This window comes from Apteryx rowi, unplaced genomic scaffold, assembly GCF_003343035.1.
Source record: "Apteryx rowi isolate R43461 unplaced genomic scaffold, aptRow1 scaffold_408, whole genome shotgun sequence".
Classification (NCBI taxonomy): Eukaryota; Metazoa; Chordata; class Aves; order Apterygiformes; family Apterygidae; genus Apteryx; species Apteryx rowi.
The window spans coordinates 315,545-339,238 of NW_020450606.1; the positions used below are offsets into that span (position 1 = coordinate 315,545).

Sequence of the window (23,694 nt, forward strand, 5' to 3'; positions counted from 1 at the left end):
GATGAACGGGTATAAAAATGCAAAAATAGGCAAGAGTGCCATAGGAAAGAGACAGAGGTTGAGGGCATCTGAGACTGGCTTAGCTCTCTAGTCTCTTTTAGCATTTGAGATTAGCTTTGCTAATTAGCTTAAACAACAGGTTGCTTTTAAGTACTTGAAGTTCTGTATTATGTTCATGTGAATTGTTAGTTGCTGTTATTGCTATGTCTGGCTGAGAAAAAAACTCCAGAATGAGCTTTTTTGGAATTGGACTGTCATTCAAGCACTAAGGCTACACAATACGCTGATCAGCCATTATTCAGATAAGGAATCAAGCAGACCTGAATCAAATATCTTCCTCCAAGGCAACACAGATAGAGAGGAGGTGTTTAAGAGAAGACTTTCCTTCATTTGAGATCTGTATGCAATGTTGAAAAAAAGAGTGTGAATGAAAAAAAGGTTGAATGGATTGGAAGCTGAGAGACTCAAAGAAGGTAAACCTTGTTATTAATTGTGCCAGGTCAAGGGAGAGGGAAAAAGATTCTGAAAGAGAAGATACTCTRGACACAGACACAGGTTCAGATGGAGGTATTTAGTTTTCTGCAGACGCCTATAGAGCGTTGAAAGGACGGAGTAGCAAGAAGCCATAAATGACCAGAACTTTTTAATAGATCAATTTATTTTATTCCTTAAGAGTTATACTGATTAATTCCCTTTCACAGGCAAGGCCTTACTCTTGAAAACTGTAAAAGACTTTTGTTTTATACCAGACTTAATCCATTGTCTTTTTACTAGAATTGCATACACTTATATGAATGTTAGAAGAGAGAATCAAGCTCTCTTGGCTGACATTAATACACTAGTGAATACACTAAGTATTGTGCCATAAATAGGGTGTGAATTCTTCAGATTTCAATCCATCTGGCATATCACTTCATAGTACAAGCTTGGCTTCTTTTCTTTTAATAATCACCCTTTCTTGCACCTTATCCTTTTTCAAGAGATTATAGAAGGCAAAAAGTGGGGTTTTGCAGAAGATGCTGACAGTAAAGTCTGTCTTACACTCAAATAGAGGTTGTGGAGGAATATTTGCAGTTCAATAGAGAATGTTACCATGTTTGTCATCCAGGCCCAATACCAAGTATTCTCCTTGAACTTAATGGGAATGAAGATTATGCTGCCAAAAAGACAGAGTTTACACATAAGAGATTTTAGACACTTGGTACTGCTTCAGCTTCTTTCCCCCTTATATACTTACAAGATGTTCTACCTAGTGTCTTGGGTTCTTTCAATCTATCTATCTATGCCAAAAAGCCGAAGTAAGGTCATTTGAGCCTTAATTCCATAAGCAAACAAAAATAAAAATATTTCTCAAGGAGAAATGCTTAATTTTCCAAGAACTTCTGTCAAAGAAGAATAAAGTATTTGTACTGTAAATATTATGTGCTTGCTGTTTTATTCTTGTTTAAAAATATTGGGGCAACTGAGGCAGCCACTTTGAAATTTAAACAGTTTTAATGAGAGAATCTGAAAGTGGTAACAAAAAAAAAAGCAGTTAACAAAACCTGTAGATCATTGGAAAAAATGTATTTCCAAAGAAGTGAAGTACAACAGGTAAAGAATAAGATGAATTATAATCTGTGAGATAATGCTATACTGCTTTCTTATCTCTTTCTATTTTGAGCTATAAAAATTAAGCTTTTTCTAAAACTATATTACCACTCAATTATGTTTTGTTTTTTGTTTTTTTTAAGGTAAGAGGTCCCCCAGTTGCAGGAGCATTTAAAGAAAGATCAACAAAGCCCACAGCATTTCGCAAGTTTTATGAGCGAGGAGACTTCCCAATTGCCCTTGAGCATGATACAAAAGGAAACAAAATAGCCTGGAAGGTAAGTCAGGACGCAGCTGTGATAGCCAGATGAGCTTACTGAAGTGACATCTCTCATTGCCAAACAAAGTTGGCTTATAAGTAAATAAACTGGAGTAATTTCTTAGCAAATGGAAGAGGGTGGGGAAGCTGTTAGAGAAAGGCCCTTGAGTCAGCTGTCTACCTTGGCTAACAATTAAATTATATGCTGCAAAAAGGAAGATGACAGAGTTGCTTTGCCTTAGAGAATTGTCTCCTGCCCAATTCATCTCTATTTTTATGAGAACCTGGCAATGCAGCCTATTTCAGGCAGTCCATCAAATGATGGAAGTGGCTGGATACAGTGAGCAGCAGCCATTTATCTCCCCCAGATTTCACCTTCCTGCAGGACACTTCCAAATAGAAGCTTTAATTACCTAAATGGATAGGTCAAGATTGCCTGCTCCCTGAAAATGCAGAGCAGAATACAAACGAAGGCAGATTCTCATTCCACAGCTGTACTCTCAGTCTACAGCATATGTCAGACAGCGTAATCGCTGTCATACGTGCCCCTGTTAGAGGCTGACCTCCACTGCTGAAACCATTACAGCTCCGACATTTCTCTGACAAAAGGTTAATTGGCTTCAAAATAAATGTATTGCCTAATGACTCCATTCTAATGCAGCTGTGTTTCTCTCTAAAAGGCTTGGTGATGTTATTTGTAAAACTTGCCAGTCTTCTAAGTAACTACCACAGACTTTTAAATTTAATTTGAAAAATGAATGCTGATCTTTAACCTGATCCTACTATTTAATTATTTTATCATGAATTACTTTATTTTTTGTGTTATTTATTGGGCTAGAATAAGATTTTTTCTGGAAGCAGTGATGGTTACAGAAAATGAACTGGAAACACCTGAGAAAAATATGTCAGATTGTTGCGGTCCGCGGGAGTGACGGGAAAGAATCATACGCAYTCACAGAATGCAGGTTCAATTCCAACTTTATTCGGCAATTTGCCCATCTTATATATGTTTGTGCAGTCGTACACTTTGCTAGGCCAATCACCATGCAGATTATGTCACAGGGAGCCAATCATGGCACCGATCACGCACGCAGCGATCATGCCTTGTACCTTGCTACTTATTTAGCAAAGCTATCTTACCCTTAACYTTBGYTCCCACTGGCTTCTGCTAGTTTATCTGTACTTTCTCAGGATGTATCATTTCCAGCTGCACCAGTGTCCTTGGTGGACTACTTCAAAGCACGTAGCAGTGGCTATAGCCTGAGGCCTAAGGCTTCAGCAAATTTAGCTACTAATGCTAAGCAAGTTGTGCYAAGSAATTAATCCTAAACAGTGTTAGTTCCATGCTCTATATCTCATATAGATTATTGTTCTGAAGCACCGCAAGGGCCCCAACATCAGATTTGTAGAATGATTTGAATTGTTCATGTCAAGAACATGATCTCAATTTTAAATGCATGGCTGTGTTAATTCAACACAAAAAAGAGGGATTTTGCAATCTTAGAACTGATTCTGCTTTTAATGAATCCAATAGGATTAGGCCTATAGTGCGGTTAAGTGGCACTATATAATTTGTTAGTAACTACGTTTTTTGCTTATTGAAGTATAGAAGAGATATTTGTGCTGTGAGAAATTACAGTTGTGTTGCCCATAGCAATGTTAAATCAGTACAATAAACAATAAATAGTTCTTGCAGCAAGGAGAGGCTTTAGCCAATAAGACCTGACCAACGATCAGAATGAGATTCCACTATTCCTTGTGACTGGTCTTTAGATGACCTAAGTCACGCACCTTCAGGGTTAAAACTCACAGATTTACAACATGAGCCTGCACTCTAATCTTTCAAAACTAGGTAAGATCACAAAGGTAATCTGCAAAATTCTGCAAAAATATACAGAACTCAGTTTATATCCTGGGGCATTATAACATCTAATTTCTCAAAATCAGACTGAGACACAAACAATTTACCACATTTTTATTGATACTTGTTGCACAAATATTCCATTATTAAGGCCTATCATTCCACTAGATGATGCTAGTGACTGCTTAGTTGGCTTCTTCCTAAACTATTTGCTTTCTATAAGCCTTCCAACCAAAGCTGAATGTCTAGAATAAATGTTTGTTCCCTGTGTCTCAGAATTTGAATTATATGAAGATATGCTACCTTACAAAGATCATAATAGCCAAGTCTCTGGTCTAAGACTCAGCACATATTATTTTCCTATCATAATTTGCAGTCTTGTTGCCCTAATGTCCACCTACCACAGTAAAGCATTGGACTGTAGCTAGTAAGATCTCACGTGAGAGACTGTGATCTCATGCAGCAGTTGCCTTTCCTATTGCTGTTAAACCCCTCTTTCTAAATACCATTTCTGCATACATGCATGAAGGAAGCGTAATAGCAAACTGTTCCATTCCTACACTAACAGCATGGTCTAGTCCAACCTTATTTCCCTTATTCTGTGCCACATGATTTAGTATCACAAATCAATCCAAGCTGAGTTCCATGGCAGCCACTCAAGAAAACAATATAGAGGTAGTAGAATCACTTGAGGCTGTTTAATTTGGCACCCAACCATCATTGATTATTATGCAGTTTAAGTAGATGAAGTAGGCAAATAGCAGTTTTCCAGTTCAAACATTACTTTAGATAGGTTATAATGTCTTAGAGGCTGGCCACTGCTGCAGGAGGCTGAGAATGTTGTTCACCATTAGTTAATATTTAAAGGTACACATAAAGTAAGGTCTGTTTTTTTCATTTCTTTTAAGGACATTCAAATAGTCAAAATATACAGCATAAGTCAAATGGCTGATTTTCATCAGTTCATCGTATTTATTTGTAAATCTGAATAATTAAGCAATTTATTTTAGAAATATATTTTACTTAATACTGCTAAAATTCATGAAAATTAAAATAAAAAGCTTTTAATGATGAAATATGTTTAGAGAAAATGTTCTATAAAATCTTGGCTGAATTATATTTGCTTGTATGAGTCAGATGGTTCTTGTGAAAGGAAAAAAAGAAAAAAATGATAACAGTGATATTTTAATCACACTATAATTGCACAGTATCACTGTTTTATTGTGAGATTTTTTGTTCTATTTGTATGTGAGGTATATCATGGTTCATTTCACTCTTGTTAGCTTGTCTACCCATTGGTGCACTAGAGAAAATGCAAGGGAGTCTTAAAAACATGATTTGTTCTGACAAAGGAAAATACTCCAGGATTTTCTTCCTGCCTGCAAAATATGCAATGTTTTGAATTTTGGGGGGGCAGGGAGGATAATTATTGAAACAAAACAAAACAGCCATAATTATCAGACACTAAATATTTTTTTGAAAACAGTGTGATCTCTTATTCACTCTGTCATAGCTATGTGGACACAACACAGTGATGTTCAGCTAGGGCAGAAGAATCTGAAATATTTGTAACATTTATGAGATGTGTTAATATATATAGTCCAAGAAATTTTGGCTAAAATGCACAGCTGAACCTTGATTTTATGAAATTGCCTGATTTTAAGCCCATGATGAATTTTGTATAAGGGCTGGCTAAATAAAAATATGGTTGTAGATTAAGATAGGGTATAAATTTAAAGTTCAGGAACAATTCAAAACTATTTCCTAAAAACTGCATGTGTTGACCCTCTGATTTTGAAATACCTTTTTCAGTCAGCTTAATTACTCTTATTTACTTCAAAAATGGACTAAATTTAGGAAGAGGCACTCTTACTCCAAATTAATCTTAAGCATAGACAAGATTTAACTGTGCATATAAAAACCATGGGGCTTAAATTAGTACCTGTTCTTTAAAAAAAGAACCAATGCAAATTAGATTTCACTACAAGATCATTATAGCAAGATCTGGCTATTATGTTAATTCTTAGCCTACATTTTTAAGTTTAGGAAAGCATCTCTTTGGATACTCCTGTAATATTGGCAATATAGCTTGAAGGCTGTCATATTACACTGCATAGTTTCTGCATTCCCCTATTTTTTGTTATTGCAACATCAGACAAACCTGTTTCGAGCAAATGGAAGAAAACAGATGCACAGACAGAATATGTTTACAACCTAGTCCTAGTAAATAATTATATACAAGAACAGCAGATTGAACCTAGTTTTAAAAAATACCATCCAGAGAAAAAAAGGAATTTAAAAAGTTTTAATAATACCAAATTAAAATTATCTGGTGTTATAAATTGTGATCAAGTTCACATCTAAAAGAAGACAGGACTGTCTAATCTTTGCTTTCAAAACTGGAAAAGTTATCCCTGTATCACTTTCAAAAGGTGAACACAGAGCATGACTTAGTAAATATGTCCATGAAAAGAAAAACAGCCGTCTCCATTACTCACCTGTCAAATCTGGGTTTGATGACAATCAAATCAAAAGGAAATACAAAATGAACTACAAAATGAACTCAATAAACACAAAATGAACTCAAGACTTTCCATCCCCATTAAAGGAATCTACTAGCAGTCAGTGAATTTCTTTTTTAAATGACATATAGTCAATATAATATTTGAATATCTAAATTAAATCCTTGGTTTACTTTCACGCCTTCTCTGCAATCATTAAATGGGAGTGTGTAGATATTATTACCTTAAAGTTGATGCAGATAAATAATATTCATATTTTTTAGATAAAGCAACAGCTTTTGAGATCTAGCAGTAAACTTTTCATTTGGTTGAATTATTCGACAAAGGTTCAAGGATCTCTGCAAATTTGAAGCATTTGGTTTTGTCCACCAAAAGAAAATGGATAATAATTTAATATGTTTTGAAACTGTGTTTCTGGTGTGTATCAAATGTAGGAGTTTAGATTTGGAATATAAATTACTGTTAATTTAAAATTAGATAATAATAGAAAATGATCTTTTTAGAAAAAGAATATACTAAAATATTTATCTTGTAAGCCCTCTGACTACTTGTTTGGGATCCTGCAGTTCTCTTTTTGTGTATGTATATCACAATTTTATTTTAAAATGGAGCAATATGTTCTTTTGCACAATTTCATACAGAACTGTGAAAAATAAGAGCTCGTAACACAGGCCTGAAAAGGACATCCACTTTTAAATATACATTACTGAATTTTAAAAGGTCAGAATCCAATTAAACCTTTGACTAAGAAAGTTGATAAAACCAAGAAAGGATTTCTGAATTATTAAGAATGTGTTTAAAAAGCAGTCTTTGAGTATCTTAGAGAAAGTCATCAGAATGTTTGAAAAATCAGTTATTTACAGTGTAGGGTTAATTATGAAAATTGTTATGCAAAGAAAAAAAAAGCAGCTATTCTTCAAAAGAACTTTAGTAATTTCAGAGGAATGAAAACCAAATTCCAAAATGCAAATGTCTCCAGTGCAAAAACGTCAAGATGAATATGGTTTCTAGTCTTTTGTTGTATATGTTTTTTTCCAGCATAGGTACTTTGGTTAAGGATGTGACTTACCATTTTAGTTACTCTCCATCCCATCTCTCCTCTTTCACTTTCCACTCCTCTTTCCCTCTCCCCCTCCCGAATATCTAGTTTTCTTTTCTCAGGGGCTAATATAAGCTATGGTAGCAAAATTACTTCTTGTTGATAGAAACCAGATGCAGTGGTAGAAGACAGCATTCTCTCACACGTAAAGTCATGCATTTGAATTATGCCCATTTTTCCTCATGCAGACTATTGAAGGTTGTTTTGGGGAATGGGGACTACAGGTAATTTGAACATACCACAGGGCTGCACTTTTTGTAAGCATCTCTTGTCCCGCATTTGATTTTATTAGTCTGATGTGTGTTAGTATATATAAGATTCTGAACTGTATGATTAAGCTGGCAGCAGCACCAAGAAAAATCTTTATTTTTAATCTTTTCATAAGGTGCCTGGGCTTTTTGGTTTTGTTTTCTTTTTCTGAGAGTGCAGCCTCTTTTGTTTGTTTGAGGGGCAAGTTTTAAGCAAGAGGTAATGTATTTTATTATATCAGCTGATACAGTTTGAAAAGCAAGAGACAATTTTTCAGGTGCACAAACTCTCAGGTCATGTCTTTCAATATTTTTGTGGAGTTGTTTTGGCATTAATCAACGTGAGTAAACACTGTAGATTGTTCCCTATGTTGTATTAAGTAAACTTATGTAACACTTCTCAAAGTTCAAATCACAAAACTAAAAAAAATAATAATTGTAATGAGCTTGTTTTCCATAAAAATGATGCCAGTAATATACTAAGTCTTGCAATTTTTAGAGGTGATACGTGATTCTGCAAGTTGGGATGATCTAATAGCTTATGACCCCCAAAAGAGGAAGATCCAACTTTTCTTTACCTTTCCTGCTCTCCATTCCTAATGCGCACTTGGCACTGGCTTTGATGCTTATTAGGGCCATGCATGAGTAAATTTGTCTCACTAACTCAGGAAAAAAAAGGTGGATATGTTTTTGCTCAATTAGCAACATATTCACAGTCCTGTGAACTTTGCTTGTAAAAAGGTCCATGAGTGCTAAAGCAATGTTGATGAGGGAGAGAGAAACATTAGCGAAGTACAATGAAGAATGGGAGAGAAGAGAAGGGCCTCAAAACCTTTTTCTTTTAACAGCAATGAACTCTGATTAGTAAAGCTGCTCGTGGGACTGCACCCTTAGCTATCTGGAAGCAAAGAGAACAAACTGCTGATGAAAAATAGTGTTTTTCTTTTGGATTTATTTTCATTTATGTTTTTTTTTCTGCTTCTATTCTTTGCTAAACTATGTTTAACCTCTTCTTAATAAAAGATGTTGAAAGGACAGTATAATTTTAAAGAAAACTTGAAAATCCCAGGCGAGTATTGTTATACAGAATGAAAGCTTTTTGCAAGATAATATACAAACAGGAATGGCAATGTATCATGATTAACTGTAGTGGGTACAGCACAGAGTGGTGCTAGTTTCTGTTTTATTTAATGTATTTATCAATGTTTTAGAACATAGCTCAGTGTTTTCTTCTGCAATAGACTTGCTTTTGTCTTCTCCAGAAGATACTCTTTTTTCTTTTTAGTCATTTCAGGGATCCTGTTTAAGCCTGTCCCCAACACAGTTGTGTTGGCACAAAAGAAAATTGCAATATGGATTTAGGAGAGAGCAACTGGAAGCAGGAATATCTTAAGCCAGACATAATACATAATAATTTAGAGAGATTAGAAATATGAGTTGAGGTAAAGAAATGAGGTCTTGGAAAAAAGTAATTCTAAATAGTACCTCTGGAAAAAGCAATTATATTAGCATATTCAGTGTAAAGGAACAGTTTGGAAAATAATCACTATATTTTTAAAATAACAGTGAAACAGTCTGCTGTAGAGATAGTAATACAGTAATACAGTAATACAGTAGCAAGGAAGATTTATTCAGTTTTAAACTACAAATGCAGCAATAGCTGTTACATCATCTTATGTCAAAGATTATTAGTAATCTTTATGCTATAACTTATTGAAGTAAGCACAGCCAAATACTGTTTATAAACATTTTTATATAGGCAAGTGCCATTCATAATTCTTTGTGACTCTGTGACTCTTCATGATATCYTTGTGATACTAGTGCTCAACTAATGACTATCAAAGTCACCAATGTGCGTGTGATTTTTTCTTATTGTTAAAAATTATAATCACAGTTCCGTGCTCCAACATTCCTTTCCTTCAAATACATAATGCTAAAAAATAGCCACATCTTAATGCCTATGACCTAATTCTCATTTAAATGAAAAAAACTTTAAATCACTTAAGCAATATTGTGTATGTACTACACTTACACCGTCTCTATGGCCTGGAAGTAATACAAAAGAGCTCCAGAATAAATATAATCTCTCTTCTACTAAATAAAACAACAAAATTCCCATTGATTGCATTAGAATGGGATCTTTACTGCTATAGATAAATATTATCCATTATCTTTTTCCTTTTTCTCCTTATGATATCATAAATTTTCCTACTGAGCTGTTAGTGTTGTAGTCCCTTATGATGTTCAGTGTAATCCATTTCTGATCAGCTATAAATTAAAATGCCCTGAGTCACCAAAGATATAGAAGTTATGATGATCCATTTGATAATAGCAGATTTAAATCTCTTTCTTATATATAGGAATTCCTAGTTACTGAAAATTATATGTAATATTTTTAGATTTTGTATCTAATTAAATTTGTATTTAATAATTTAAGGTTATATTTATATTTAATAGGTATGTAGTTGTTTTTTATGTAGCTGTTTTTTCTTCAAAAGTYCTTAAGATTAGTTAATCTTTTGTTTACAGAATAAAATAAGGTACAAAGCTGATGTCTTTTGATTAAGGCAACATTCTTAAAGTTGCCTTAATTAATCAAGTAAGTAATTTTGTGTGCTTCTATTTTCCAATGCCATGATACATATGGTCACAGAAAGCGTTGGAGCTATAGGTTTCTCAAGTCTGAATTTTCTACATTAATTTCATTCCACCACTAAGTAACATTAATTCCAAATAAAAGGGGCCTCTTCAAACTTACTTTTTGAAAACAGTTTACTAGAATGAATTTTTAACAGAAAAACACTTCTAAATCATGATGCATCAGTTAAATGCATGCTTAAAACAGTCATTAAAAATTTAGATAGCCAATGGCTATATGAGCATGTGCTTTTTCTGTTGTCTCACTTCTAGTCACTACTAATACTAGTCTACAGATCATTCACGATACTACTCTTTTCTGTTCAATTCTTTTTTACTTCTGAAAAGGATACTTCTTTGCAGGTCTTAAGAAGCAGTTTGTGGTGTAAGTGATTAAAGAAAGACTCATATCAAAACACTGTGTTTTCACTATTTCTTGTTAAATCCCATAAAATGCAAAGTAACTATTCCAATACAGTGTTTTTATTGATTGTTTCTTGTTTCTATATTTAACATAATACTTTAAGTGAGTCACTGAATTAAGTCACATTATGGATCAGAGGCTACTGGCTGCAGTTTCTTCTATCTTACCACTTGTGGCTCAGAAATACCTAATTCTTTCCAGAGTTAGTTTTTTTACAGTTCTCTAGTCTTTACCATTTCTTTCATATTTATAATTTAAGAATCTAATAGAATGTCTCTTTTCTACATGTTCCCATAAAGTACCTTATATTAAGAACATGACATATACATTTGCTTAAGAGCTGAATAATTTGTTTCCCTTAAAGAGTAACAGATGTTTTCTTGGAATGACTCAGATCGCCTTTCTTTCAACAACATCAAATGCTGGATTGGAGGACTAGCATTCGGCTGGAGTTTGAAGCAGGCCTTGCACAGAGAAGTGACAGTTTACCTGATTTCTATAGTATAGAGCTGCCATATTTCATTTATTAACTCCTCTGTGGCTAATTGTCGCATCTTATCCCAGGATTCTTGAAAATAGTAATCTCGTGGCAGTTAATTTACTGTTCCTTTTTTTCCCCTGCATACACAGTTAAAGCCATCCCTTTATTTGATGTAAATTGCCATCTCTTGAAAGTGTATGGAATGAAAACCCAGTCATGTATCAGAAATAACTTTAATTTAAATTTGCTAAATGACCTCTGAAAGCTAGATGAAAGATTTTCTGCTGAATGGGCTGGTGCTCCCTGCCTGTATAATTTATGTGAGAAATTAGTGCGAATGGTTCACTTTTATGGAGCAGAGCTGCTTGTAGCAAGCCTGCAGAAACAATTTTCCCCCAAGCTTCCATCTGTTCTTCAAACCAGGGCATATGCCATCTCATCGAGCTTGAAAGTCAACTGATTTATGACTCCTGAAAAGTGCATAGATTGAAAAGAAAGGTCGACTGCTGCTATGCGACAATGATTTGCTAGGCACTTGGATAAAGACAATTCACATTACTATGGACCCAAGGGGACACAAGTGATGCTGAAAGCTTCAAAAACTGGTAGATTGGCATGTAGGATAAAAACAAATTGCTCCTCCTCTTGGAGTTAAACAGTTATCTCTCTTCTTAAAGGCAAAAACTTTTAGATGGTAAGTAGGTAATATAGCCAAGTTATCTTGTTTTACTGTGTTTCAGACAGGATAGTCTTTTCCTAGCTACAAAAGTTTCAGTCTAGAAGTGTCAGAGCTTGTTCCACTTTAATTTTTAAACTGAAAGCAGAAACATCTGTCTTAAAAAGCACTTGTTTGTCAGAAAGTTCTGTTCAGTGCCACAAACAGGGCTTTGATTAATTTTCTGTATCTACTCTGAGGGTGAATTCTGAGCTGTATCCCAATTAATGAAGGGTTTGTTCTCTGTCCATCACTTGCCATCCTTCCTTCTTTTACCCAAATATTACAGAGTTCTCTGGCAAGTGACAAAGCAAACTGAATTGACAACATGACCATAGAAAATCAACGTGTGTTTGATGTGTTCATTTATGGTGGTGAAATGCTGTGACTCTTTTGATTTGAGGCTTAGGGACCAAATAACTTCTTCAAATATTTTGTCTTATCAAGTTTGAATTTTGGTGTACAGTTAAGTGTGTTTTTAGGCCAAGAAAGGTAATGTAGAAATGTTGTAAAAAAGAGCCATTTAATGTGAAGATTATTAGGCAGATTTTAACTTGGAAAACACAAAGATGCAGAATAAACAGTACATGTGAATAACAGAAAGAATCATCCTCTGCGAGTATGAACTTGCAGTTTTTGTTTCAGAACTGAGGTATCTGTAGCAGCTGGGAGAAAAAACTGGCACTGTAACTTTTCACAGTCATCTGGTGTTAAGTGGCCATGAATATCCTGACCTAACTCGCACAGACGAGTATACTTTCTGAACATTGCATAACTCAGTAAAAAAGCACAGCAGGGCAGATTAACTAGATCATTTCCATTGTGTAAGTGGAATCTCAAACACTTAAGTCAGTATCCAGCATAATGGCATTAAAATTGATATGATGCATATGCTATTGACTGACTAAAAATGATGCAAATGTATTTACTCTGGAGCTAATAAACTCCAAAAATTAAATACAACTTGTAAGCATTTTATTTCACTGTATTGAAGAGATGTGTTAAATATATAGATATAATATGCATTTATAAAAGGGAACATTGTATGAAGTAGAATTTGAGAGGTTAATGAAAACTTAAGACTATAGGTCTTTAAAAAATGAATGGAAAAGTTCACTATCACTGAAAACAGGCATTTTAGAAATATATTCAACCAATGGCTCTACTTTAGAAATGTATTGTAGTGAATATCTGTCTCATCAAGTTTGTGATAAACCCTATACATTTGTTATTCTTTCACTGTTTCATTTTTGTTGTCCACTATACGTGCTAGACATGTGCATGTGGCARAAATTTATCTCCCTTAGTTCCATTTCATTTTCTATACTGTTTCCAAAACATAAATTAACTCATTATCATTTCAGTATAATTTTCTTGTCACTAGCTTCTATGAACCTTTCACGTCAAATTCATTTTCACATCTACTGTTCTGCAGAGTTCTGATTTGGGCACAGCACTGCTCTTACTCCTCACTTTGTTATTCTGTTAATTAATGTTAATACATTTTTGAGATATTAATGGCCAAGACCTTTAAAAATACAATTCAATTTAAAATCCTGCCATTGTTTACTTTGTGCTTCTATGATAAAAAAGACAATGTGCCATATTAGCTGATCTTAATGTGAATTTTTTGCTTAATAAATTCACAGATGTGTTCATATGGTTGCAGAAAAAAAACATGTGAATCAGGTGAAAACAGTGAAAACTGCAGTCCTTTTTATGTCTGTGACAAAATCTGATGTCCTGTTCATGTGCAGCAGTTTGTGTGGAAAGAGGAACAGCTACCAGGAGATGTAAAATTGCGTAGTATACCTAAGTTTGGGAATTTAGGCTAGTCACAGATATTAAGACTATTTTACTCCTTTCAGAGTAAGAGTAAACTTTACTGTTTAAAATTCTTGTCTGCATACAGTTTTGAGTGGTTGGTTCAGTCTGAGCTCAAATATTACTTGGCAATTTTGTGTCTTAGCTGTAAATTTCTAGTTTAAGCTAAAGACGAGGAAAGCTACATTTCCTCTTTTTTTGTAAAATTAAAACTGTATTCTATTTCTTGTTTCTGCTATGTTATTTTTCATTCATTATATGCTTGATGCCTTTCTGAAGAGATGGGAAAAAATAGCTTGTCAAAACTCTTCAGTAGTGTTACTGAAATTGCCCTATTCTTTCTGTAAAAACTATAAAACAGTATATAGTCAGAGTCACCATATTACAAACTGCCCAAAAATGAGAACATATATTTTTTATTATTTTTTTTAGATAAAGGTTATCTGGTAAGTTGCTACTTTTCAAAAAGAAACTGATCTTTACTGAATTTGTGCATGGAATTTTATTCATTTTTCACCTTGAACCTATTCAAATCATTCATTTACAAATGAAATCAGAAATGCATAACACAATAATATTTGCAATAGGCTTATCATCGGCCATGATAATTTTGATATATTTATTTCTGTGAGATAATCAAGGAAGCCTATCAGTCCAACTCCACTAAAAGTCCTCAGGGTATGTATAACAAGTATGAAAGCAAGAAGTGAATATAACCTCCTGTTCACATAACTTGTTAATAAAGACCTCTTGCCACCAGTCTCTCAGAGATTTCTTGTCTCTAGACATTTCAGACTTATGTCTGAACAAGGTAATACTTATACTTTCCTTTTACAGAGTTGCAGATAATTAGGACAATAAATCGGTTTGCTGTCAGAACATAGAAAGAAAAGCTTTCATGGATTTACCACCTCAAAAGGTGATTTAAACTATCTCACTGACTTTGCATGAAGTTGATTTGGAATGCTGACATGATGCACTAGTTAGAAACAGCTCGTAACCATCAAATAAGAAGTAATAATCTTTGAGAGCAGGAACTTCAACCCCATGCCTGTTTCCCAAATAATCATTTATGCAAGCATTTAAGCTCCTAGATAATTAATCTGGGTTTGAAAACATTATCATCTAATATGGTACCCTGTTAAAATAATCCTTGAATAAGTAGTTTAATTTTTAGATATGCACCAGTACTGATCCAGTACTTCAAGTTACTGACTAGTATTAGATTATTTAATTAAAGTTGAAAGATAGCAAAGATATGTAGGGCCTGCTAGAATTGTTCTGTTCCTCTTAATCTTGTGTTTTATCAATCTGGTTTCCTGATAAACCTTACAAGGTAAAAGTGAGTTCTCTCTAAGAGTGCTATGTTTTCTCTGCTTCGATAATTAATTCTATACCTATGTATATTTCGTTATAAAGCGGCAGCCTTTTACGCTGCTGTTACTTCTGTGACGGACTCAAAACTATTACCCTATCCTTCCACAGGGAGAGGCACAAGCACATTAGAATGGTTAAGTTTTTATTTTTTAAACATTAATATTCTTATATCAGCTATGAAATCTCTTCACTTCTGTGCACATTCTCATTTGTAGATAAGGAAAATTGTGACATAACATGATAAACCTCCAAAATATTATCTAGATAAAACCTTCTATCTTTTATTTCCAGGAATTTTAAAAAGTAGTTGTGTCTGATCTGAGTTATCAGAAATAATTAAACTTATATGCAAGAGACTTGAATCATGTCTTCCATGTTCTACCATACAAATCGAATTTCACTAAACCAGTGGAACCTACCATGAGCAAAGAAATAACATGCATCTATTTGTAATTCTGTTAATCAGCAAAACATACTGCCTGAGTCTCATTTTTTGGTGGGTGTTTGTTACAGAGTAATTTGAAATACGTGGTGAAGTTGTTAGTCAGGTTCTATGTTCATGAATTCCCGTTGAATCTGTCTAAATCATTGACTTAGTGAGCCAAATATTCTCTGCTAACTGTACTGAACAGTTGACTTTTTACTGCTATTTGCTTCTTAACTTTAAACCTGTTTTTTTTTTCTCATGGCAATGTTTGGCCTGTCCTCCAATATATGCTACTTCTTTATGAAGAACCTTGAAAAAAGCCATTTTAATGGCCTTCCAGAGAAAGACTTTCTAAAGTAGAGCTTATGTCAAATGTTTCTCAGTTGCCTACAACTTTATTGATCTTTCAAGAATTCTGATAAGTTAAAGACATTCAGTTTTCCTTAGCAAAAACTATTATCTTTATATCCTACAAAATTTTCTTCTGGGTATTTGTTACTGTATGTTTTTAATAATCATTCCAACTTGTTTACCAGCTACAGATGTAATAGCTACTAGTCTATAATTTCTGGGATGGGTTGCTACATTTCCTGTTCACCAGATCTTTGGTCAAGTTGTTGCTATTATGTTTTGTTAGAACATTAACCACTCTGTACTCCTTTCAAACGCCCACCATCTGGTTTAGTTTGTGAGTTTATTCCAGAATCATGTCTTTTTTTTTTCTTTTTTTTTTGCCACATCATTTACTGCTGTTGGTATTTAATTTTTATCACTATTAAAAAGAAAGACTGTATGTATCTTGCTTGTATACTGTACATTCAAAACTATAACAAAGGCAGTATTTACTTTCTCATCGAAGTCCTTGCCTTTCTAAATTTCTGTCTGAGATCTCAGATCATTTTGAGTATCCACAAACTTACTGTCACATGTTATGCTTCTGGCACTTTAAAATATTCATCATTGTTTGTTTATATATATTTAGGTGAAAGTTCTTAGGCTTTTCCTTAATTTTTTAAATGTATCACACTGTAATTTATGCTTATTGACTCTACTAGAGTTTGATTTTTGGAGTCCAAAATTTGACAAATTTCTGGTTTTTGAAGTGAAATGAAATGTTGAAGAATAATGGACTTGTAATAGCAGCTCTGCAGAAAAGGACCTGTTGGTCCTGGTGGACAGGAAGGTAGGCATGACTCTGCTGTGTACCCTTGCAGCAATGAAGGCTAACCACATATTGGATTGCATTAGCAATATACAGACAGGGAGTTGAGGGAAATGATTATTCTCCTTTCCTTAGCAGTTGTGAGGCTGCATCTGGAATTCTGTGTCCAGTTTTGGGCCCCCAAAAGTAGAAAACAGGTATCATCAGACTGGAGAGAGTCCAGTGGGAGGGTCACCAAGACGGTCGAGGACCTGGAGCACATGACATATGAAGAGAGGCTGAAAGAACTAGGTTTGGTAAGCTGGGAAAAGAGGGCTAACAGAGATTTAATTATAGTCTGTCACTACTGAAAGGTGTCTTAATAGAGAAGACACTTCTCAGTGGTGCACAACAAAAGGGCAAGAGGCCACAGTCACAATGTGCAACAAGGGAAATTCCAATTAGATATAAGAAAAATAAATTGTTCACTAGGAGAATGATTAAACAGTGGAACAAGTTGAACAGATGAGCTGTCGAATCTCCATCCCTGGAGATATACAAAAACTCAACTGGACAAGGCCCTAAGCAAACTAATCTAACTTTGAAGTTATCTTTGCTTTAGGGAGGGGGTTGAACAAGATGATCTCCAGACCTCTCTTCCAAAGTAAATTATTATGTGATTCCATGCAAGTAGCATGATTAGACTGATGATCATGCAATATTATTTTGTATTTCTGCATTACTTTTCTTTTGAAAATGTCAAAACATATTATTCTTTAATGAATAAGACCTCACGGTGCTTCTGAAACATAGCTGTTTCACAGATAAAGACGCATAGAAATAATGGTACGATATTAAATAATGTTAACTGCCTTAAAGCATTTCCATTATATCCTTAATGGTACTTTAACTTAAAACCACATTTCTTCCATATGCTGTGTTGATACATACATATAAATTTATTTTGGAAATAATTTACATCATTTTCTTACCATATCAGTTAAATTAAAAATTGCATTCATAACATGAGATTTCTATTCATGTTCAGTTTGCTATAACTAAATACTAAGTGTAAAAACAGCCCCAACTTTAGATCCTACAGTCAACACACTGTAGCAGCTCGCTAAACTTGTGTTGGCAGTCTGATTCTTCTTGAAGACTTTGAAATTCATATGGCTTACTAGGGGAAATCCCTTTTTGATGCAGTAAAGATAGAAATGTTTAAAATGACTATGATTAGTCCATTGACATTGTACGAAGTGCTTTGGGCCTCTGGATTTCATGTGATGTAAATGAAAGAAGAAGAATTTTAACAGTTCCTGTCATGTGGTATTGGGTTCTAAATGTGATGCAAATAGACAGGCTTAACTTTTTTTTTCTTTTTAAGTTACAAACAATGAGGAAAATATATATTTAAAATGCTACAGAAATCTTCTACAGAACTAATGAATACCAGCATCTGGAGGCAATATATTAAATAACATTTAATTTACCTGCCTAACGTTTTGGGTTCTTTTCATCCATGCAATGACTTAAATTAGGTCATGACTATTAGCACATTTGAACAATCAAACAGATTTTATTGTGTGTAATTCCAAATTTAAGAAGTGTTTCCAGGTTTTAGAAACCCTTATAAATATCCTTGCCTAGACTCTTACAGATGTAATCAGTTGATCATAGTTCTTCATTTACTCATTTTATCTGTGAGCTCAGTAGATGTGGGACAGTTTGTAGAAATGAACTCTGGTCCAGGCAGTTAGTCTTTCTGTCTAAGCCATTTGATTTTCCTATCTTCTACCTTGTGATTGGTGTTTGAAGATTTTGTTAAATTTTCATTAAATCTCATATAAAAAGGCCATGTGTGTGTGGCATACAAATACATTTCAAGAAGAGGATAATGCCTACATATTTGTTTTTCCTTGAAACATACTATTCCTATGACATCAAAGAAAATGTTGAATGACAAAAGTATTGAGTAACAGGACTGATGTCTGAAGTTCTCTGTGAACATGTCTGGCACTCTGTTGCAGCAACACAAAAGAATTCTGAGCTCTTTAAAACAAGTCTTATAAAAAGCTGTTTCCCTCCTATTAATATTTATTCATTCCTTTACTACTCCCTAAATGGAGATGTCCAGTTATGAAATCCATATCTTTCAAAATCATGTTGTAGCCAATAGAGGAAAATAAATTGGAATTTTTAGACAAAGAACAACCAAAATCTTGAGAGGGTTAAATAATAAGGTTCCATTTATTTTTAGAACATATCTTTAATCTGCCATAGATCCGTTTGAAATGTTAAGACATTCAAAGACAACCACTAGAACAACAAGACAGGCTTAAATTTTACAGATCATTCTGTTCCTGAAGCTTAAAACAATTTTGAGAATTTATCGTTTATGGAGTAACAGTTATGTAACAGATACACAGATGATATATTGCATATTTCAAAAGACTAAACAGTGATTTCAAGGCTTTAAGTGTCTGTACCCATGAGGCATAGCAAAAATGACTTAGCATCCACCAGCTTTTTGCTATGCTTATTATTGGCCTTCTAGATCTGCAGGATAGAATAAACACTTCTGTATGTGTCATCCATCTCCATCTTCCAATTCTGTCTGTAGTTCCATGTCATGATATCCATTAGGAGCCAGCAAGCAGTAAATGTGATAGTACTGTAAAGAGTTTTGAGTTAGTATAGTGCTACTTCTTCCCTCTTCCCCTTCTAGAAATATTATCATTTATTTTCACGAATCTTAAGAGGGTCTCTTTTTGGACCAATCTTTATGTTAATCAACTGGGTTATGTTATTCAGTTCCAGCATTCACTGGATTTTGAATTTTCTTTTTCTTTTAAAGGGGTCCCAAGTGGCTTGTATAGTGAGAGTTTACATGGTTCTCTAGAATAACACAGTTTAAGAAATTTCACCTGAATATATGTCCAAGTAGTTTTTAATCTAAGTTCTTTTTAATAAAAAATGAAAATTTATATGAGATAATTATTCTGAATCTAAAAAAAGTCTGTGTACATTCATGAGAGGACAAAAAAATCAAAATAAACACTGTAGGTCATTCCATAAATTCCTTCCATAGAGCTATTAGCTTTCTTTCCAGATCTTTACCTAAAGGATGCATATGTTGATTCATCCTACCCACAGAAGCTATTTACAGTTCATGGTGATAACAACATTACTAATTCAGTGATCTGTTACTGGATTTTCATTGAACACATGAATGTTTGGCATTTCTTCCAAAACATAAAATTTGAGTTTTGTCCTTCTCACAGCCATTGCTTATTCAGGGTTTATTATCCTCAGAAATTTTCAGATAACATATGCTGTACTCCTCAGTTATTCATCAAATGGATGGAAAAATCTGTGGCAGTTCCATTGCACGAGATGGAATAAATAGCTGATTTTCTAGGTTCCATTGTGGTGTCAGAACGTCTGCTGTAGTCCAGATTAGAAGCTGTATTGCATTCCTAACTCAGTCATAGCACAGCTTGGGCAAGGCACTATGAAACACATYTCTTATAGCATCTCATATATTGATAGAATCACAGAAAAGTTGATTGACTGGGACTTCTGGATGTCATCAAGTGCAACTTCCTGCTTGAAGCAGGACTGTTGCCAAAACTACATCAGATCAGCCATGGCTTTCTTTAGCTGGGTCTTGAAAACCTCCAAAGACAGAGATTGCACAGTTTCTGTGGCTAACTTGTTCCCGTGCTGCATTACCCTCCTAGTTAAAGCTTTTTCCCTAAAGTCCCATTTGAACCTTCTAAACCCCAACTTGTGGTTGTTGTCCTTTGTTTTACCATCTGCCACTACTTAGAAGAGCTTGGCTCCAACATCTTTGTAACTTCCCTTCAGGTGGTTGTAGCCTGCTATTAGATCCCATTACCCTCCTCTTTGCTAGACTGAATAAACCAAGTTCTCTCAACCTCTCAAGGTCACATGCTCCAGGTCCCTGACCATCTTGGTAGCCCTCCACTGAATTGTCTCCTGTTTCTCGGCATCTTTCTTAAAGGTGTGGTGGGGAGAAACTGGACATAGTATTCCAGATGTGACTTTACCAGTGCATAACAAAGGGGGATATTAACTTTGTCTATTTGCTGACCATACTCTTTTTAATGTAGTCCAGGAGGGGATTTGCCTTATTTGTGATAAGAGCACAGCTGACTTTTATTCAACATGGCAATCACCATAACCATCAGGTGTTTTCCAGCAGGGCTGCTACTCAGCCAGTCAGTTCCCAGACTGTACTGATGTAGAGGGGTACTCCATCCCAGCTGCAGGACTTTGCACTTCTTGTTGAGCTTCATGATGGCTTTTCGTTGGCCTAGTCTTTAAGTTTCTTAAGGTCCCTCTAAATTGAAACTCTGTTATACAGTTACTCATCATTCCTAATATCAGACTTAGCCTTTAATGTTTGGGGGGGATGTGAAAAGGAAATGGAAAGTTCAGATATTATAGAAAAGGCAATGGTCACTTTTAGTGTTGCTAGGAAATTATAGTCTCCAAGTTGTGTGTGTCTGCATGTAAATATATATATGTGCATACATGTACTTACACCAATAAACTATGTATCCTGTAATAGCTTGCTGCTATTGCAGTATGAATGTTCAATACTGCAGTTGGTGCAGTATTTTTGGATAACAGTAAGTGTCTGAAGGTAAAAAGTGTGAAATATCCTTCTATAATGAAAGTTCTTAAAAAAATAGGAGAAAATATTACAAGCAAGTATATAAACTATTCAGGTAGTGTTGAAAAATATTTCAAATAAACCAGAAGAATTTGAGATAAGGAGAGAGAGAAGCTGTTTTTTTATACAACTATGAATGTAGAAAACTAGAATTCTAGAATTCTGACATCCAGTTTTGGCTTGCTTTCTCTTATATAAAAATTTGGAAAATTGAGTGGCTAACTGGGAGTCTGCTCCAGATAAGACTTGTAAGACATGGGTTATTTTACTCATATGAAGGTTCCAGTAACATCAAAAAGGCAATATGATATTTGGTCTTTAAGAAAACATAAGCTTAACTCAGTGAAACTCTCATTTCTCCACTTGCTTGCATTTACTGCTTTACTGTCTTCAGATGCTTAAATATCTTTGTACACTTTCCTCCTATTAACCTTTTATTCTTTTTGGTAGTTTAGAATGATTGATATAAAGATGAGTTTTCAAGCATGAACTGGAGAAAAYAGGAGACTGTAGAAATGTCTTCAAAGCCTGTAAGATGTGGTGTTGGACAGTCAGGCTATATCTAACTTGTGGGATCCAAAAGTCCTTCCAGGCTCTTGAATCTGGGTGCACTCCTTTGGGTGCACTCTATTCCTGTACTGAGGCTAGACCAAAGTAAGCAGTGTGAATCTAACTGACCTCTAAGAATAAAACTTGAGTGTACTTATCCAGGCTGGTAATATTTTGGCCCCTTTTCCTGTTCCTCAGTGTTATTTGCAAGAATAACTTCTGCATTTAAAAAAAATCTTCTTCCAGTGAAGGTACTGGGCTAGACAAACTAGAGGGAAGTTTTCATGGAGTTAAAGATTTTTGAGTCTCTCTGTTCTAATAATATCACTGGATTTCTGAGAAAATTTCTGTGTTCTGGTTCTGGTCTGGTCTTCCCTACAAAATCTGACAACCAACAATCTTCTTAGTTCATGTAGAAATAGTCTTAGTTTTTGGATTACCTGTTCCATCCCTGCTGATAAATGTTCTTGGCATTGATATGATGCCACATAAAGAATTTTCTTAAATTTTCACTTTGCTTTTTTAACAAGCTAGGAAATTACATACTTGACATACAACTAAAACTATATTTTGATTTATTATTATTTATAGAATCATATATTTTTCTCTTAGGGTCTCTATTTCATCTAATTTGGAGGATGGATAGTTCACTTGGGAGAGAGCTACATAAGCACTTTCTGTTGCCTTCAGAATCAGATTAAAAGTTCCATCTGCTAGTTCATGTCCTGTGCCACAGTTCACTGGTCCCTCAGTTGCACTTAGGTGTCACACGATTAACCAGATCACTAAAATGATAGATTTTAAAACAAATACAAAATGTTTGTGGATGTGTTTTGTTTTGTTTTCTGTTTATTTTATTTTTAATCAGGTCATTACGGTAACTTGGGGCAGAATGTAGCCACAMAGACTTTTGTACTGGTGCAACTGAAAGGGCAGTAAACCATGGCAGAATAGCAGGAAGAAACAGCAGAAGGAGGGAGAGAAAACTTCTTAAATTGGTTTTACAGATATATAAAAATTAAAAACACAAAATATCAAATAAATGTTTCCTAAGAACATTACATGAGTAATATGTTGTTTCAAATCCTTTTTACTGATGTGTTTTTTGTAGTGCTTATCAGTGTAATATTGGATCACCTCATAGCTGTACATCAGTTTATTTTCACACATTTGTTTTAGGTCAGGGAACTGTTAATCCTGTCTTGTGGATAAAAAGAAAAATGACAGAGGGAGATTTCATAGTAAATTTCTAACTTTAACCTAAGCCTGATAATTATATTAAAAATTTGAATGATTAATTTAATTAGAATCTAGTAATTTTCCTCTAAGACCTGACTGTTCAGATTACTTAATTTTGTTTATTTTATCTGTTCAAAGTACAGCTCCTACTGACTTATACTATTTTTATGAAGGCTCTAATTGAATGACTTTTGAAACTATTCTTCAAATTTTTAAATAAATGTTTTTAAATTGCTTAAAATCAAAATATACTATCTTAGTCAAATGAAATATATATCTCTTGTTTCAGTAAAAACTTAGAAAATGTAGTTTTCAGCCAGACCTGAAACAATCATTTCCTCTTATTTTTTAAATTCAATTTATCTATTTATTTGTTTGTTTTTCTACTTGGCACTTCTTTAAATCATATCCAGGACTGTGAAGTGTGGTTTCTGGAAAATAAAGAGTGGAAAATCAATAACTTGTGAAAATTTTAAAGTAAAATACTCTATGGCCTTGGACCCTAGCTTTTTGGCAGAGGCAAAAAGAGAATATAACATTCCAGGGCATCCTTCAACTGCACCCATTCCTTCTTTTCCTAAAATTCTTTTTTCTTAGTA

At 34.3% G+C, this 23,694-nt stretch overlaps 1 protein-coding gene across 1 annotated transcript in view; it reads left to right on the forward strand.

Annotated features, from left to right (window-relative positions):
- PACRG (parkin coregulated) overlaps nt 1-23,694 on the forward strand; it is a 266,123-nt gene that overhangs the window by 66,642 nt on the left and 175,787 nt on the right. The window contains exon 3 of the mRNA XM_026075634.1: nt 1,734-1,868. Coding sequence (XP_025931419.1) covers nt 1,734-1,868 — 135 coding nt within the window. The remainder of the gene's footprint in view (nt 1-1,733; nt 1,869-23,694) is intronic.